Source organism: Chanodichthys erythropterus, chromosome 3 (assembly GCF_024489055.1).
Source record: "Chanodichthys erythropterus isolate Z2021 chromosome 3, ASM2448905v1, whole genome shotgun sequence".
Taxonomy (NCBI): domain Eukaryota; kingdom Metazoa; phylum Chordata; class Actinopteri; order Cypriniformes; family Xenocyprididae; genus Chanodichthys; species Chanodichthys erythropterus.
This window is the reverse complement of record NC_090223.1, coordinates 32,233,334-32,253,053: the sequence shown is the minus strand read 5'-3', so window position 1 is coordinate 32,253,053 and position 19,720 is coordinate 32,233,334. Positions and strand designations below refer to the sequence as shown.

Here is a 19,720-nt window from a genome sequence, read left to right as displayed (position 1 = left end):
CAGTCAAAAGCCAAAATATGGGGGAGGTTCTTGTTAATTTACTTTGCAGTTCTCAATTTTATTCCATTTTTACACACTTGGCAAGTGTGATTATGTGATAGCAGTATTTTAAAAAAAAAAACTTTCAAAAACAAAAAATACTGTAATATTGTTTGAGTAATCTTAGTTTCAGAGTAATTTATTGAAATGCCATGGACATGTCTTCAATGAATAATGTCAATTAAAAGGCAAGTAAAAAAAAAAAAAATACATTTGCATAACGTAAATGAAACCCAACTATTATTATTATTGGGTGGGGGGAGGGAGACAATTATTTGAGCATATATATATATATATAAAAAAAAAAAAAATAGCCTGAGGTAACATTCAAATAGGCATTGTGTCTGAAGCAAACACAACAGACAGATTTATTCACACCATTATTTATTGTAAATGTTTGAAAACCCACAAGTGCAACAATCCATGGTTTTGAACAGAGAAAATTGCATTGAAAGTTACATATTCATAAGAGCTAAAACATTAGACGAACAAAATGACTGTCTCTACATGATTGTTAGTTGGGAAGAATTTCATACTGTCCTTGTAATGTATTAAAAAGGTCTTATTTAATCTGGTTTGGAACAAACAGTTATGCCATATTACAGAAAAAGAAAAAAAAAGGGGTTTCCTGTGCATAATGTTTATGAAGGCAATGGGTAGCATGGAAAAGAAAAAAAGACATAACTTATCAAAATAAAAACCAAATATTGCATAAAAGAATCTCTTGTTCTATGCATGCTTCAAGCAATGCCCAAAACAACAGAGATAAGGCAAATAAATTAATAAACACAGCTGTGAAGTGCTAAGAGCAAAATGACCTTTACATGTGAGAAATGGCTTTGTTTCAGTGCTTCTCCCTCAAGCACGAGTGTATCCCTATGTGATACAGTTCAAATATGGTTTGTTCACTAGCTAGAGACAATCTTATAATGTCCAGTAAGATATATACACATATAAACATAGCTTTCAGTCACCTATCAGTAAATCCTGACGCTCTGCTGTCTCTTTTCAATATAGGTGGCACCAATCATTCTGACCTGAGGAAAACATCAGTGTGTATCAATAAAAACCTCATGTCGGATCAGCAGAGGACGCGATTACAGCTCCTGCCATACTGTAGATGTCCTGTTCCAGAACAGGGCTGATGAGGTGAGTTCCTATAACACTTGGTTTGGGAAAGGCAGTTTTAACGATACAACTATTTCTAGGAATCTTCTGTCCTAAATGAAATAAGGATGGAATGAGGGATCATCGGTTTTGTAGTTTTTTTTGTTTTTTTTTAGAGGGCCTGGGTTGCTGTAACATGCCGGATGCACTGATCACCGCTGCTTGAGGAGAGCTTTGTACATGGCAAAGCCAAGAACTGCAAACACGGTGGCACCGACACTCGCTCTCAGCCAAAAAGTAGAGTTTTTCAGGTCAGCTTGGGTCATGTGGCTGTAAAAGAGCAAAAGTAAGAGAAACAACAGGATTGTTAATATGACATACTTCATGGGGCTATTCATACGGTTTGTGAGATATGACGACATAACAAAATGTCTGAATAAAACTTTTTTTTGAGAGAGAGAGTGGAATGCGAGACAGGTTCATTAAAATTCACTATGATAGACAATTATTGGATCATATTAGGTATTTTTCATTATTCTATTTATAGGTATTTAAGCGTATTGTAAGATTTATACTTTAAAAGATTAGTTCACCCAAAAATGAAAATGTCATTAATTACTCACCCTCATGTCGTTCCACACCTTCGTTCATCTTCAGAACACAAATTAAGATATTTTTGATAAAATCCGACACTTTCACTTTCAGATGCCCAGAAAAGTACTAAAGACGTATTTAAAACAGTTCATGTGACTACAGTGGTTCAACCTTAATGTTATGAAGTGACGAGAATACTTTTTGTACGCCAAAAAAAAAAAATAACGACTTTATTCAACAATATCTAGTGATGGGTGATTTCAAAACACTCATGAAGCTTTGAAGCTTTACGAATCTTTTGTTTCGAATCAATTCTAATTTTGGAGCAATTTTTTTAAACTGCCAAAGTCACATGAACTATTGAAATTGCGAAACACTTATGACGTAACAAAGCCTCGTTTACTGAAATCATGTGACTTTCACGCTCCGAACCACTGATTCAAAACAAAAGATTTGTAAAGCTTCGAAGCTTCATGAAGCAGTGTTTTGAAATCGCCCATCACTAGATATTCTTGAATAAAGTCATTATTTTGTTTTTTGGGCGCAAAAAAAGTATTCTCGTCACTTCATAACATTAAGGTTGAACCACTGTAGTCACATGGTCACATCTAAAAGTGTTAATTATCTTGCTGGCAATGAAGGCCTCACTGAGCCATCGGATTTTATCAAAAATATCTTAATTTGTGTTCTGAAGATGAACGAAGGTCTTACGGGTGTGGAACGACATGAGGGTGAGAGAAATTTCATTTTTGGTTAAACTAACCCTTTAATAAAAATGCATTTTGTTTTGCTTTTTGGACATCCATTAATATACAAAAGAGGAGCTGCTGAAACAGGAAAAAAAGGCAGCATGGGAAAGCAGAAGAAAGCATGAGATAGACAGCTAATATTTTCAGGGGGAAAAGCCAAATGTTTGAAGCACACTGCTCAGATGGTAAAGACAGGGTGACAGAGAGAAACACTACTTCTTGTGAGATTAAACTCCCAACACACATTCAGAAGGTTTAAACAGCTCAACACTACCTATCCAAAGTCCAGATTAAGACACTAAACTTTAAAGGCTTATCAGAACAATGTTTATTTGTGTGAAACCTATGAAAAATATTATGTAGCTGAAAGGAAAAAAGCCCATTAAAGCAACAAAGGTGATATTGCATTAACAAAGCAATACAGAGAGTAATTTGCAAAATTCAATCCAGGCACCTGCAGATACCTTAAAGATGTGGTGAAAAACAATAAATAAATAAAAGTGAAGAAGAAGTGAATTTTATTTAACCACCTCACTGTAAACCGGTCAAGAAGATTCCTTCTTTGAACTTAAAATCCCATTTAAAATCCCATTGTGGCAACTTGTACCCCAAGAAAGGGGTCTTTACCTGTTACAAACCGGCACAAACGGGTCGACAGACGACTCCATGTAGACAGAGTCCTCTACAAAGCTGACTGCATGAACCTGATGGGTGAGGCCGGACTCCTCGTCAGCCAACAGAAACGTGCCCACATCTTGTATAAAAGATCTCAACCTTATACACACATGCACACAGCATGGCAGATCAACAACCGCACACCCGAAAGGACCACCCCAACATACCCCACTGCTCACCGCATGCTGTAAACATACAACACTCTTACACACCTCTGTAGTTATTACTGAGAAACAGCAGCTTTGTCACTAAAAACATATTGTGAATTCTGAATGCTTCTGTCCATTTTAACAAAATTAACTAAAGTTTGTGTGTTTTTAAAGCTTGCCAATGTATGACACTGTAAATGTAATTTTTTATAAATTTAGAGCCCGTCCACACGGATACGCGTTTAGCTGTATACGTAAAAATTTTGTATCGTGTCTGCGTTTTGTCCAGGCAAATACGGCATTTTGGGAGTGGATAAATCTGAAAACGACTATGCGTTTTCATGTGTACAGCCTATCTGTATATTTTGTAAAACGATCTCGACTCTAGTCAGACATCACTACGTCACATAACAGCAACAATAACAACAGCAGTGGACTAGATGCTTGTGTTCGTGCTGCAGAAGCTACCTAGCCTATTAGCTTTAATAAAGTAAGGCTTTATTACCAAGCTTTACTAAAGTTTGTATACAGTGCGCAAGGTTTATGCACATGCTCCAAGTCTTATTCTCCATTTTTAGTGTATTTCTGTGGCAGAATTATCCTGGTCTGGTATATATACTACATCGTTTTGAGTCCGTTTCAGTGGTTTCGTGTGTACGCAGATATTTCTTGAGACAAGGGGGGAAAAAAAGAGGATCGGATAGGGAAAGCTCTGGCATCGTGTGGATGTGGCCTTAATTATTATACATTTTGTGTAAATATACATATAAACACATACACACAGGGATAGGACAATGAAACTGATAAACCTGGTTTTATATCACGATAATTTATCAGTATGGCGTAGGGCCTCCTTTTGCACCTAATACAGCATCAGTTCATCTTGGGAATGAGAGATACAGGTCCTTCACAGTGGCCAGAGGGATTTTGAGCCATTCCTCTTCCAGCAGAACAGTGGCCAGGTCACAGGTCATGTGATACTGGTGAAGGAAAATGTTTTCTGACTTGCTCCTCCAAAATGATATTCCAGTTAAAACCATCACTGATTCTTTTCTGTACTTCATTCAGGGCAGCAAAAGTTGGGCGTTGAGCCTCTTTGGGGCTTCTCCAGACTGTAACTTCCACGGATGTGAGAAAGACAGTGAACATGGACTCATCAGAGAACAATACATGGTTCACATTGTCCACAGCCCAAGATTTGCACTGTTGGCACTATGGAAACCAACATTTTGGCACTGGCACGAGTGATCATATATAGCAGCCCAACCATGAATATTGACTCCTGAGTCTATGAATAGTTTTGGTGGAAACAGGAGAGTCGAGGGGTGCATTTAATTCTGCAGTGAGTTGGGCGGCTGTGGTTTTATGTTGTCTGGATACAATCTGGGTTAATACCTGGACATCCCTTTGCATCAACAGTTACTCCTGTCTCATGTGGGTCACCCAATGTGGTGTTAAGCCGACATTACCCTGAACACCATAGCTCGAGTCTCTATACAACACAAAGACTTGCTGTCCTGGTCACAGATGAGCCAGCGAGACACACCAACAATTTGTCCTCTTTTTAATTCTTGATATGTCTCCCATTATGTTGTGTGGATTGCAATATTTTATGTACAGCAGTGCTATTGCTGATAATTCAACCTTCACACTCTGATCTTACTGATGGAATGTAAAATCAGTGAAGATTGGCCACCAGACCGCGCATATATAGGCGTGAAACCACCAACACTGTATTAACCAGTGTTTCAGTTCCATTGTCCAACCCCTGTGTCTGTGTCTGTGTCTGTGTCTGTGTGTGTGTGTGTGTGTGTGTGTGTGTGTGTGTGTGTGTGTGTGTGTGTGTGTGTGTGTGTGTGTGTGTGTTTTTTTTTAATCAAGTCTTTCTATAAAATTTAATTCTGCTATCTACTGAGTGACAACCAATCAACCTGAATATAAAGTCCATACACATCTTAAATAAAAGACTGGCTATAAAACACTAACTAAACGACAGACAAGAACAACAATGTATATATATTTTAAAAAATACTATCCGTCAAAGCACCAAACAATAAATGGCAAGAGAAGCTTGTTTTAGATGAAACACTATATTAGCAGCAACAGGTTAGACATGTTAGCCATTCTAATACAGACACAATGCAACACAAACTAAGTCATCTTAGTTTTCAATTCACTGCATATGAACAGTTAGTCCTTGAGGAAGCTTTAACTAGAGCTCAGAAACATGACATGGTTAGAAAGAGGGACAGACGTCCCATTAGGGACGGCTAACATGTTAAGAGATGCAAAATAAAGAGGAAAAGGGCCAGCCAAACAAATGAAAAGGAACACCTATGGAGGGACAGAACAAAACAAATTCATAAGATTAAATTCAACAGACAAAAGGATTTTAAAGAAGTTTGATTTTAAAGAAGTTTTAACCAGATGAATTTCGTGCGGCATGAGATTAAAAACCATAGAGGTGTAAGAAAGGCACATGCTTTAAAGAAAATTATATAAAATAAAACTGTTTTAGTTTTGCTCTAACTTTAGACATTAATGATCACTTATTTGTTACTACTTGAAAAAGGAAATAATACAACTCACACCCATGCATTTCACCTGGTGTTACATTTTATAGGCAGTAAGAAAGATTAGAAGATCTACAGTAACTGCTCAGTATGAACAAAAGCTCAGGAAGAAATGCAACCAAAAATGAAAATATGAACCTTGCGGCCACATTTGTCCCTGGATCAAGGATAAGTGAATTAGTGCAGATTTACTGCTTGCATATCCACCTCAACTGACTAGAGAAAAGGGTTATTAGGGTCAGTTCACCCAAAAATGAAAAAAATTCTTTCATCAATTACTCACCCTCATGTCGTTCCAAACCTGTAAGATTTTCGGTCATCTTCGGAACACAAATGAAGATTTTTTTGAATAAATCTGAGAGATTTCTGTCCCTCCAGAGCTCCATACCTCTTGCGGAAGCTCAAATGAGCTGTGTAACACACGAGAATGAACCTCATTGGTTCTCACGTGGCAAGCAAACATGCTTGAGCTTCCGTTTATCACAACGGATGTGTGCGTTGATCAGTGTTTACATATGAATAAAAACCTAAATTAAATCTGTTCATCATATAAAGCGATCAACTAAACCACTCAATTCTATTACTTTTATGATTTCTTTATGAACTTTGAAGCGACAGTTGTGTAGCTGCCTATGAAGGAACAGAAAGCTCTTAGATTTCATCAAAAATATCTTTGTGCGCCGAAGATGAACAAAGGTCTTACAGGTTTGAAACGACATGACGGTGAGTAATTAAAGAAAATTATGGCAAGCTTTAAAATTTTCATTTTTGGTTGAACTAACCCTATAAGCATCATCACAATATGAGGACAAATGAAAATTATTCAGTCCAAAATCCAAAGGATGCCTTTATGAACATGTTTTTAATGTTTATGGCCTATTTTGAGAACAACCGTATCCATTTGCAGATATAAACAGGAAACAAGGCTGCAAGACTCTGAACATTTAAACTAGAAATGGAAATCATAAGGAATTTAATGATTCTTTGGGATCGGTAAATTTTTGAAATAAGTCTCTCATACTTACCCATGCATGCTGCATTTATTTGATCAAAAATAAGGTAAAAACAGTAATAATGTGAAATATTAGCTATCATTTAAAATGACTGTTTTCCATTATAATATATTTTAAAATGTAATTTATTCCTGAGATGTCAAAGCTGAATTTTCAGCATCATTACTCCAGTCTTCAGTGTCACATGATCCTTTAGAAATCAATCTAATATGATGATTTGATGTTTAAGAAATATTTCTTGTTATCAGTGTTGAAAAAAAGTCATGCTGCTTAAATTTGTAGAAGTTCAAAGGGAATTTTTTTTTACGTTACGGTCCCTTTTGATCAATTCAATGTGTCTTTGCTAAATAAACAATGTCTTAATTTAAAAAAAATAAACAATTTTGTATTTTTTTAAAAATGATTACCATCTCTAGTTTTACTTTACATTAGTCTAAAGGTCAAGCATACAAGCAGGATTCAGCCAGCACTTTGCAAACAGGGTTAAGATATGGTTGGTAAGATGGATCACAGGCTGAAGCAGAAAAGAGTGCAATATATATGCATCACTGATAGCAAATGCAAGATTCAAATGTTAATCAGTTGTAGTTGCTACATCAACATATGTTTGGGCCTTGATGAATTAAGTTATTCTGGCCGGTCTACTTTAGTTATGATAAATTCAGTGACTAAAACTTTAAAACAACACAGCCTTCTTCATTTTAACAAAGCCATAAAATTTCCCAACATCCCTCTGTGGATATGCAACGTAAACCTGTCAAACCAACAGCAAGTGAAGATGTGTTAAGAAGCCAAGGTTAGAGATCGCCCTGCGAAGAGGGAAAGTGGGGGTATATAGAGCTGTACTCAGAGACCTGTTCAGAACTGTGCTGTAGAGTTTGGCCTTTACCGAGCGCACCAGCTCAGAGTTCAGGAGGTTGTGACAGATGCAAAAGGTACACCTGTTGCAGCTGCACATGCAGCGTAACTTGGCGTGGCTGCAGAAACACACACAGACAGGAAGAATCAGTATCACGTGACGAAGATCAAAGAGAGCCGGATCCTCCACTTGGGCTTGGACATGAAGTAGTGCAGGGAGGTAAGGACAGTTACATGTAGTAAATGGAAAAAAAAGAAACTGTTCAATTGGTGGGAGAAGAGAATTGTGGGAAAAACTTATCTATTGACATTACGCGGAAGGAAAAAACAGGAAAAGAAAGAGGCTTGAAACATCATAATTCATACGTATAAAAGGAAAGATTTATACAACTTCGCAAAACAAGCTCAAGCAAAAAGCTTGAATAGGGCTGCACGATTAAGAGAAATAAAACCGAAATTGTGATATGACAATGCGATTATCAAATTGCATATGCAGTGCAAATATGCATAGTTAAATTGCAGCCTGTTTCAAAGCGAAGCACACCACTTTCATTTACACGCATGAAGAGATTTTTTGTCCAAACTGTGCAGCCCTACCAAAAAAAAAAAAAAAAAAGCAAAACCTGGAGTTTATATTTCTTTTATTTTTAAAGAAAATTAAAAAATAAACGGATTAAATGAATACTTTGAATGTCATTTCTACAGTTCTTTCCTAAGAATCGATTACCAAAAACTAAGTACTCTATACTGTATAAACTGGACCATGAGCAGTAGACGCTTTCACACACACAGCCTCTATCATAAAAAAATTATTTTGTTTGTGTTGTTTAAAATCAGTTATTTAAAACAAAGTTCTTGTACACAGCCTTAGGAAAGAACATAACTACCATCACCACCAGATACTAGAGAACCTTTTTACCTGATATTATGCACTACAGTAAAAGACCCTGGAACAAATGATACTTGAATGTCTCCGAAACCTCACCACAGAAGCATCAGCTTTCCAAGATGCTGCTAATATGACACTTATCTAACAGCTTTAAAAGCACAATGAGATAATAACTAGACAGACAAACACAAAAGAGGCGAACAAGGAGAGCCAGAGGAGCCATTCACAATCTAACAGGTGTAGCAGACAGTAGGGCAGATTGGTCAGGTTAAAGAGGGGGCAACAGTATATACTCACGGATACATAGCCATGGTGGTGAGTTTGGTGTAGATGTCTTTGCTGGGTGCTTCGTCTGTGTTGCAGGTGAACAGCTGTGGCGGGTGAAGCTTGTGTTTCCGGCAGAAATCCAACGGAGACAGGCTGTAGTATTGACGTGCTTCGTGCAGGTCTGACTTGGCAGCAATAATCACACAGGGTGTCTTGCTGTCCATATAGTGTTTCTGTGAAAAGACATCATGGTGTTAAAAATAAATCCTTAACCAATATAACATATATTTGGAGTTACTTCTGTGTTTTTATTCAGCTTAAAGCACAAGCAAAACCACATTTTTTCCCAAAATCTCATCCTGAGCAGTAGGAAAGAAGCTACATGAGTACACACAGATGTCATTCTAGTGGAAAACGACCAATAGATTGTTGACCCTGCCCATCCATCTTTAACTTAAACAAAATTGACAAACAAGCAAAATAAAAAGGTTTCAACATCACAACTTGGAGAAACAAGGGTATTATTGGAGAGTCAATGGGCAGTTTTTGCTTACTAAACTTTTTTTGGATCCAAAATAAGACACTAAAATAATATATAAGTTGTTATCCTAAATCCATACATTACCATTCAAAAGTTTGTACGGAAGAGGATTAGGGCCAAGCAATATAAAAAAAAAAACAAAACAAAAAAAACATCGAGATTAAAGTTGTTAAATTTCGAGAAAAAAGTCGTTAAATTACGGGAACAAATTCGTTAAATTATGAGAAAAATGTCGTTAAATTTCCAGAAAAAAGTTGAGATAAAATGTTGAGAATAAAGTCATTAAATTATGAGAAAAAAGTCATTAAATTACGAGAAAAAAAGTTGTTAAATTATGAGAACAAATTCGTAATTTAACGAATTTGTTCTCGTAATTTAATGACTTTTTCTCATAATTTAATGACTTTATTCTTAACATTTTATCTCGACTTTTTTCTCGAAATTTAACGTGTTTTTTCTAGGAATTTAATGACTTTATTCTCAACATTTTATCTCGACTTTTTTCTCGTAATTTAACGTGTTTTTTCTCGGAATTTAATGACTTTATTCTTAACATTTTATCTCGACTTTTTTCTCGAAATTTAACGTGTTTTTTCTCGGAATTTAATGACTTTATTCTCAACATTTTATCTCGACTTTTTTCTCGTAATTTAATGAGTTTATTCTCGAAATTTAACAACTTTAATCTCGAGTTGGTTTTATTTTTTTATTATTGCTTGGCCCTAATCCTCTTCCGTAAGTTTGTGATCAGTACAATTGTTTTTTTGTTTTTTTAATTAATACTTTTATTCAACAAGGACATTTAACTGACCGAAAGTGACAGTAAAGACATTTATATTGTTAAAGATTTCAATTTTCAAATAAATGCTGATTTTAAATGTTAGGGTTAGCCATTTTTACAATGATATCAATAAGAAATTAGCCCTGACTAAAGATTTTTCTAGTTGACTATAAGTCATTCATTTAAGCTATTAGAAGACTAATTGCACATTTATATTAATTTAATTACTTAAATATATACTGAAGAGAATGCTAAACCATAATGAGTGTTTAATATAGGCGTAATATAGCCTATTCCTCGCTCAAATGCATGCATAAAGCTTTCCACAAAGCACCAGCAAAAGTGGTGATTATGAATGTTCCGGGGAAAAAACAAAAAATGTTTTCTGAGTCAATGGCAGCTGTGAAGATGACAATGCTGCCTCGCCATCTCCAGAGTATAGTGAATGCGCCTATAGAGAGGATTGCATTTCATACAGATTACATAAGCAAATAATATTTCTTTTCGATTTGAACTGGTTCATTTAAAAAGTGGGCATTTCAAGCGTTCTATAGTAATATTTCTCATATCTGTGAGGCAAGTAGCCTATACGCTGAGTTTCGGTTCATTTTTGTGACGCGCTCCAGTTCAGGGAGACCAAGAAGGCAGAAAGCGCATATTGTTTGTTTTCGTTATTTTACAGAGGCATAACAATTTCTTGTTATTGTGAGTTTACACAAAAGTAGACCCTTTATAGTTTTGAATAATGTAATAATCTGATTTATGACCAAAAATTATGGAGTATTTTAAGTTGTTTCCACTGTTCAGAAAAAATGCAAGTGATTGTGTCGACGCCTCCATGTCATGCAGTGATTCAAATACTTAAGCTTTCACACTCTGCACAAACATTTGGACATGCGCCTAATAATAGCACACATTTATCTAGGTTAATGTTAGAGTGAGCAGCCATGTAAAGTTGTTACCCACTTACATGTTTCAAATGATAAGCCATATTTGAGGGCGATGGATGACAAGCGAACATGATAGGTGATTTCCTGCCCGACATGCTGTAATTACCAAAAGGACCTGCCGTTAACGATCTGTCCCTCATGGACTGCGTGACTTCGCCACAAGGTTTTTTTTTCTGTGACTAACAGACTAATACAATTTTGGTCGGCTTTTTAGGGGGCAGCCCTATAATAAATGTTTTTTGAGCATCAAATCATCATATTAGAATGATTTCTGAAGGATCATGTGACACTGAAGACTGGAGTAATGATGCTGAAAATGCAGCTTTGCCAACACAGGAAAGACACATTTACATTTTAAAATATATTAAAATAGAAAACCATCATTTTAAATTGTAATAATATTTCACAATATTGCTGCTTTTACTGTATGTTGATCAAATAAATGCAGCCTTGGTGAGCAAAAAAACTTAATGAACCCAAATCTTTGAATGGTAGTGTAAATGAGAATTACATTAATGTACTTTTCATACCAAAGTGAATTTCAATGAAGTACATGTCGCATAACCAGGACAAGTAGTCGAGAGTATATGCTACATAAACTTTAAATTTAATTTGACTCTAATTCAATACATATTTCTAATGTTACTGAACAGATACAAAAAAAAATTGCCAGTAAACATTTTAAAAATATGCTGACCTTGTAGACTTTAGCGCAGTACTCAAAGGAGCATGGGTTGCTGATGTCATACACCAGGCAAACAACATCACAAGCCAGATCAGCCTCAGACAGGAACTCAAAGTCCGGCAGCACCTCGTGCAGCTGAGAGAGAAAGAACCATTAATGAGTTCTGGCCAGACATGAAGATGACAATACATTAGTGTAAAAGGGAAAAGAACTTTGACTTACGAGCAGATATTTCTCTTGTCCATAAACATAAGTGGTGCTAATGGCATAGTAAGACTTGTGGTCTTCCCTTATCTTCTTCTGACGCTGAATATGAATATGAAGATGGAGAAAGTCAAAATCAGTCAAAGTCTAAATGCTATATTCTCCTGTGGGGGCATTTCTACTCACCACAAGGTTTCTGCCCAGGAAACCCTGCAGAAATCCACTTTTACCGCTGCCACGGGCTCCTAGAACATTGCAGCGGAAAACACTGCGCTGGGTCTGTTTCTTCTGCAGATCAATGCGCTTATTTCTGGTGACTGCACAAGGAAGGTAACATTAACGGTTTATAAATCAGCCTTACTGATAAATGAACGAATGCTGTTACATGCTAAAACACACGTACCTGTTATAGCGGCAGCCTGAGACTCCTGTTCTTGGATAATAGAGTAACCAAGATAACCCAGGTACTCCAAACATCGCTGCACATCTAGGTATGTTGTTAGCCTGAGATGGAGATAAATCATGTGTTCAATATTTGAATGAATGTCTTCAGCAAAAATCAAAGGGTTCATTGTTTCCATCTTCAAGTACTTTGGGATGAGGACGGCACTCACGTCCACTGGGAAAGGTAGCCTTGGTAAGTGATCCAGCCCTGCTCATTGGTGCAGACTGTGTTGTTGACATCAGGACCCCAGGGCATGTAGGGAAAGACCTTGAACAAATCCTTCAGCTCATCTGGAGACAGAGCACAGTCTCGATCCTGACACACAAACATTTAGGTTGAGGAAAAAAAAAAAAAAGATTTATTCAATATGTCATCCTTAAGTGTTCATCAACATTTTTTATTGTTTTTCTACATAACATATGCACCATATGTGCATCTTTAACTTTAGCATCATGTCTCACTAAATTTTCACTGTCTTATGCCAACGTTTAAAATGCAAAAATGTGTGTAAAATGCCCCTAACATGTCATTCTTTCAGGCAGTGCTGTAAAATACACCTTTGTATTACGCAATTAAACAAATGGCCAGGCCGTTAATCATACAACAGGTTCGATCATCTTTATTCAAACTCCAGTTACATAGCTGCCCTTATCAAATACAGCTGTTTGGAGAATTCAATGGCATTTTGCGTGCTCACCTTGTCGTGCTTGTCAAAGACGCTCTGGAGGAAGAGGTAGGCGTTGTGGTTCAGCTCTGTGGTACAGTCTGGGGGTATTTTTAACCTAGAAAAACAACTTATGTTAGTAATTCAACTGACCGGGTAAGAAAACATTTCTCATTTTATTTACAAAAACAGAGCAGTGCAACAGAGCTGCAAAAAAATGTGATCAACCAGAGATTATGAACTACATAATGTGACATGATTCATTTAAAGTTGAAGTTCTGGATTTGGGGTGGGACTCACAGTGGAAACAGATATTCTTGTGTCAGCTCCAGATCATCATCATAACCAAACCTCCTGAGCACGGTCCATGTGGTCTCGTGCCTTCCCCTCTGAATGAAGAGTGTATGAAGGAACAGGAAACCTATAAAACAGAGAACACACATCAGACACAAACAGAACCTAATGGATGAAGGAATGACAAAAATTTCATATAACATTTATATTTTTGTTGATTATCAATTATGATATGCTATAATTACATATACTATTATTCATAATTATAAATTATTATTTTTTAAACTAAAAAAAATAGACATAATTACACTAAGTATATAAATAATTGTTTAATATATAATAGGTAAAGTATATATAAGACTTGTTTTCATTGTCAATTTTTCATGCACTTAAAATATATAATAAAAATGTATATTAATTATCTATATAAATATACAATATATAATAATTATATAAATTAACAATAATATTCTATTCTTACAGCATTATTTTATTTTAATATTTTATTTATTTTAAACATATCATCAATGGGGTGGCAAATAAAAAGCCGGTGGCATTTGCCTTTCTACTCAGCTCACCCTTCAGTGTGAGGCCGTTGTCTTTCACCCCGTCTGACATATTTTTCCGCACAACATTCTTCACGTCCTCCAGGGCTTGAGGTGCCAGGGGTATGTTAAAACAAGTTCTCTGCAAGGCAGGACCACCAATCATCAACAATGTTGCTTGAGAAAATCTGAGCACTTTCTTTCACTCTCATTAAGGTGCAGTTGGTGCAGCTGTGTGCGTAAACAACCTCTCCTGTCAACTGTCTGGTGAAGTATAAAAATGCCACAGCAATTTGAGCACTAAGTGCTGAAGAAAACTGCTCTCACCTGGAAGAAATTAAGCTCATTATCGTTCAGAATGCCATCGTTGTCAAGGTCTGATATTTTGAAAATGCGAGTAAGTGCTTTGATGCAAGATGGCTTCATCTGGAGAATAAAAAAAGAAGCTCATTACTACAAAATATAACAGATCTTTTGAATTTTTGATGTAGGTATCCAACCTGCTCATGTGCTCCTTTGTAACACAAAGGGGCCAGATTACCAGGTCCAACAGAAGTATTTTGAGGCGCTAAATCTCTTACCTCTTTCTCTTCTGGAGAGTACAAAGGTCCTGTTGGGTGCAGAACAGCCTTCTGAGCGTAGTAGAACAACTCTGAGATGTTCTTCAGGTTTTTGGCTGAACACTAAGAAAGTAATAATTAAATGTATATTAAACCATGATGTGCTCTCCTGCTGTATGTCTTCAGCATATATTATATTATATTATATTATATTATATTATATTATATTATATTATATTATATTATATTATATTATATTATATTATATATATATATATAAGCTATTTTTATTTCTATATTTCTTTTCTTCTTTTACTCTACTACTAATATATTAACAATTTTAATATATCAACACTTATTAATAGTTCTCTTTATAAGACAGGCGTCTTTAAAGGGTTAGTTCTCCCAAAAAATAAAGTTTCTGTCATTAATTACTCACCCTCATGTCGTTCCAAATCCGCAAGACCTTCGTTCATCTTCAGAACACAAATTAAAAGATATTTTTGATGAAATCTGAGGGTTTCTGAAGCAACAGGCAGCATTGCACCTTTTGAGGTCCAGAAATGTTAAAATAGTTGACGTGACTGCAGTGGTTCAACCTTAATGTTATGAAGTGATGAGAAAACAAAAATAGCAACTTTATTCAACAGTTTGAACTGTTGCCATACGCAGTTGACATAGTGAAATCAGTGCAGGCTTCCATGTTTATGTCCCAAGGCCAACTCATTTTATTGGCCAGCTCCTGCGTTAGCATCACAACCATGTGTCGTGCTGCTCAGGTGTTCAGCTTCGGCCAATACTGAGCCACCGTTTGGACATAAACAAGGAAGCCTGCAGGAGTTCACTACATATGACAACGGTTCAAATTGTTGAATAAAGTCGTTATTTTTGTTTAGTTTTTTTTCACACAAAAAATATTCACGTCACTTCATAACATTAAGGTTAAACTACTGTAGTCACGTTGACTATTTTAACCCTGTTTTTACTACTTTTCTGGACCTCAAAATGTGCAATGGCGTTGCTGCCTATGTGTGGATCAGAAATCCTCGGATTTCATCAAAAATGTCTTAATTTGTGTTCTGAAGATGAACGAAGGTCTTACGGGTGTGGAACGACATGAGGGTGAGTAATTAATGACAGAAATTTCATTTTGGGGTGAACTAACCTTTAACCTTTTCTACCCAAGAATCTATCAAATATTCATGAGCATGTCTTACAGTATTTATCAACCTTTTTAATGTTAGTTAATACAAATATGACTGTTCAGTGTTAAAAATGGAACCTTATTGTAAAGTTTTACCAAATAATCATTACTGATGTACAGTCATATACTTGCACAGTGCATTTGAAATTTACTTAACATATTTTAAAGTGGGAGGAACAATGGCTTTGTTTGTTTTAAGATCAAACAATAGACACCCTGTAGTACTGGACTGATTTGATTTGCATTCACTGGACTCAGTGAGAGAGCTCCGTCTCTCCTTTCAGACTGAAACCAATGCCTCTAGTAAAGCAGGAATGAGTGACAGACACAAGACCCAAAGGGTGATGTCACTTTCCTCCATGGCACAAGTGCCCCTCTGCACACACTCAGTCTCTCAGAGACTGAAGAGGCATGTTCAGCACGTCATCTCATACATTCAGACCAGAAGCACATATATTTCAGACTGAAAGCATCTCTTACCTCCACACAGGTCTCAATCTCAGAGTACTGGTTCATGATGGGCAGGATGGTCTCCATGCTGCTGTGCTCCACTAGGTCAGATTTATTCCCCACCAGGATTAATGGTACTCTGTGACAAGAAAAGCTGATTAAAAACATTTTACATCTTCAGACACAATACTTGAATCAAATACTTGTGGAATCAAACAGAATTCCAAGTGTTTCATAGGGAGTACATGGATTATTATTATATTTTTTATTGCCAATATTCAGCAGCAGGACTATCTTCATGGGGAGAATTAAGTAAATAAGTCATTAAATTAATTAAAAAAAATAAAAATAAATAAAAACATATAAAAGAGTGCGTGCATGGAAACATTGTTATTGTTTAATGATATTTGCTGTACTGACAATAACAGCCTGTCAAATAATTATTTACAAGCATTTATTTAGCAGACGCTTATCTAATATTTGCATAATTATATTAAACAAATATAATTATTCAAAATGCAATGCATCTCATTTTTACTGAACATGACATCTCAATACTGATTATTCATTATATTATACTGTTATATTATGTTAAATTATATTGCATTACATTTTATTATGATATACAATCATTAAGGCACATCTTTCTGTAGCACAGAGAACAGACTATTCTTTTTAAAAGCATATGAATTGACCAAAGCACATTTAAGAGACCCGAGGCCTCCAAGAACGTTGCAGAAAGACACTCACCTGCTGTCCTTATCCGTTCTTTCATTGATGAGGGGAATCCAATGACTTGTCACCTACAGGGAAGCCAATATGATGAGAAACAACAGAATCTTTCAGAAAAAAACTATCAGAAGTTAAAAAGCAAGAAATGTATTTGACTTGGTAACTACAGAAAGGAAAAAAAAAAAATGTGTTTAACATGCAAGGAAACAAGACTTACCTTTTCGATCGATTTCTTGTTGTTTACTGAATATACGATGCATATAACATTAGCCTGTGCCGAGAGGGAAAACGCAAGGGAGTTGAATAAAACAATACAATTAAAATAAATTGTGTATTTAAAGACTAAAACCAGCCCCACCTTTGATATCTCTTGGTAAAGCTGCTCATCTGACTGTTCTGCTTCTGTGGAATCAAAAAATAAAATATGAATGCAAAGAATAAAAGATCAGAGGATTAAGCTTGTCAGTAGAAGGTTGCATTTTGGTATTTACATAAGAACAGTGATGCAGGCTATATGAATATCATCATTAGGGCTTGACATTAACTTTTTTGCACACCAGCCACTGTGTTGCTAATGTTGTTAGAGATTTTCTAAAGTTACTAGCCACTCAAAATGAATGTTTAACAAGATAAATGGCGTATGCTTAATTTGGCAATAAGTGGGCAATTAACCGTTATTAACAACAAAAATGTGATTAAAAAAATGTATTGACAGCACTAATAAAATGTAACCCGCCAAAATGGTTGTTACACGCCACTGCTGAAATCCACCCACATTTGGTGGGGTTTGCAGGTGTTGATGTCAATCTCTGCTCATATTAGAGAGATAAGTGATCATGCATCATTACCTGAGTAGTCCACTATATGAGTAGGAACTCTCTCAGGTGTGACATCAGCAGGAATAGTGATCTCTTCCGCTCTGAGAGGAACCTTCAATGAGATGCACAATACAAGTCTAAAAAACACAACACTAATGCAATGCATTTAGGCAAGTATAAAGTATTAAGTCCCTTTGACTGTATGAGTTAGTTTAATGAGTACCTCATCAGGGAATTCCTCACTGACGAGTGACATGATCAGGGAGGTCTTCCCCACTTTGGCTGTGAAGAAAAGAATTCAAAAGTCACTGCTGCGTTCCAGATCTATTCATAGCACTGAATGATTTCCAAAAACATGCCTTCCCATATACAGGGGCAGTTGACATAATATTAAAGCTGAAATGTTCCATTTCAATATTTCATTATCAATCATGCAGCTTTTATTCTATAGTCTCATATTGCAAGACTACTTTCAAAAATTCATGTCACACCTTTCAAATGAACTAGCAAACAACAAGGTGATTAAAGGAGAAACATTTTTATAAACATTTATGCAAAATGCATCCTAAAATCTTAATGTTGAAAAACAAAAAGCCTGATTAGTGTTATTTTAGCATCATTGAGATACTTTTACATTTTTATTAACTTTTTTCCATTTTCATTTTAGTTGAAGTTTACGTATTCTTGGTTAACATTTATTTTATTTCAAGTGACAATTTTTTATTGCTTTAACTATAGGCTTTAACTATAAACTATAACCAGGTTCTGATATTTCCAAAAAATACAAATGCACCAACACTGTGATCAGTATGTTATGTTCTCAAAGTGTATCTGAATATTAACACTTGTCAAAATGTCAAAAAATCAACTACGAATGAAGATGTCTGAACTCTGAAGCTTAATGTTTGAGCAGCACTACGTTTACATGGACACGTACTATTTTGGCTGACCCATCTAAACTTTGGCAGCTCCTGAAGTCTAGAGGCCCATAAGAGTTGCTCCTAAAATTGCTATAAATAACTAGGTGAACAAGGTGAAACTAAGTAAAATCCACAACAAAACATTATTGATGGGAGAGTCATCATGTGTGTTAGGGTTTGCTGATCTGGTCAATTATGATCATTAAAAAAATTCAATTATTTCAGTTATTTTACACATCCATGTAGATTAACATAACGTGTTGGATGACAGTAACAATTTAGACAACATTTAAAAACATTGTACAGAGCTTTTATTTATGGGTGTCATTGTGTCACTTGTCAATTTATTGTCCCATATCTGGCTAAATAAAATGTTTGTAAAAAATAATAAATTATAGAATAGGAAGAATTTATTCTGCAAATAATAATAATAATAAACAGCAGCGCGTTTTGACTAATTAAAGATATGCGAGTGATTTCAGCAACTGCAGCCAATTGACACTTAAGTTACATAATAAAGCAGGAAAACATTGAATCAATTCACTTACGTTCTCCGACCAGTAATATCCTCACGTCCTTTCTCATCGTTGCAACTTTAACGTGATCAAAATAAAAAACGAGCAAGCCCTTTGTCGCAGACCATTGATCCTGCTGCTATATGTAACAGCGCAGGCCTCTGTAGGGCAACACGGACGGACCGACTTCTGTCTCAGTCTGTGTGAAACTTACGTTCGCTCCAGTTTAACACACAGAGGACATTCATGCCACTGAGATAAAGCGTTTCCGCGGATATGAAGGCACTGCTTGCTTTCTTCAGATTCACTTCATGACATTTCTGGGTTCACATTTCAAGCTCACGCCAGAGGCGGCTGACCTCCAATAACCGGTAACTACGGAACGCAGCTACAGACAAACGCGAATCTCCTTGCGCTGACATTTTCTGAATTACCATTCGCAGTTATAATGTTATACCGCCTCCGGTAGGACTGGAGAGGAAAAGCGTGTCACCTTTCC

General features: G+C 36.0%; 1 protein-coding gene across 5 annotated transcripts; it reads right to left on the bottom strand.

Annotated features, from left to right (window-relative positions):
• Positions 1 to 335: 335 nt before the first annotated feature.
• On the bottom strand, positions 336 to 19,597 carry rhot1a (ras homolog family member T1a). 5 transcript variants are annotated; one of them, XM_067381848.1, is made up of 21 exons: positions 19,255 to 19,597; positions 18,010 to 18,068; positions 17,817 to 17,898; positions 17,327 to 17,370; positions 17,186 to 17,239; positions 16,987 to 17,039; positions 16,267 to 16,375; positions 14,604 to 14,705; positions 14,350 to 14,448; positions 14,056 to 14,164; positions 13,484 to 13,604; positions 13,217 to 13,301; positions 12,689 to 12,834; positions 12,478 to 12,578; positions 12,261 to 12,391; positions 12,093 to 12,176; positions 11,883 to 12,005; positions 8,944 to 9,146; positions 7,754 to 7,876; positions 3,117 to 3,263; positions 336 to 1,476 (listed from the first exon to the last, which is right to left on the bottom strand). In XM_067381848.1, exons 1-21 carry the CDS (start codon positions 19,289 to 19,291, stop codon positions 1,359 to 1,361), a joined length of 2,130 nt encoding a protein of 709 aa, XP_067237949.1. In that variant the 5' UTR covers positions 19,292 to 19,597; the 3' UTR covers positions 336 to 1,358. The 5 variants fall into 5 exon arrangements, 4 of the variants coding, with proteins under 4 accessions (XP_067237949.1, XP_067237950.1, XP_067237952.1 ...); XR_010894609.1 differs by having other exon boundaries at positions 1,342 to 1,476; positions 3,117 to 3,193; XM_067381849.1 differs by lacking the exon at positions 3,117 to 3,263.
• Between the last annotated feature and the right edge of the window lie 123 nt (positions 19,598 to 19,720).

What these genes read in the sequence shown, in the direction of transcription:
- rhot1a (XM_067381848.1), bottom strand. Translation starts at nt 19,291, where the DNA reads ATGAGAAAGGACGTGAGGATATTACTGGTCGGAGAAC. An exon ending in ACTCTCCAGAAGAGAAAGAG is followed by an intron (nt 14,449 to 14,603) that starts GTAAGAGATTTA and finishes TTTATTCTCCAG; the next exon opens with ATGAAGCCATCTTGCATCAA. An exon ending in ACCACCATGGCTATGTATCC is followed by an intron (nt 7,877 to 8,943) that starts GTGAGTATATAC and finishes GTGTTTCTGCAG; the next exon opens with CCACGCCAAGTTACGCTGCA.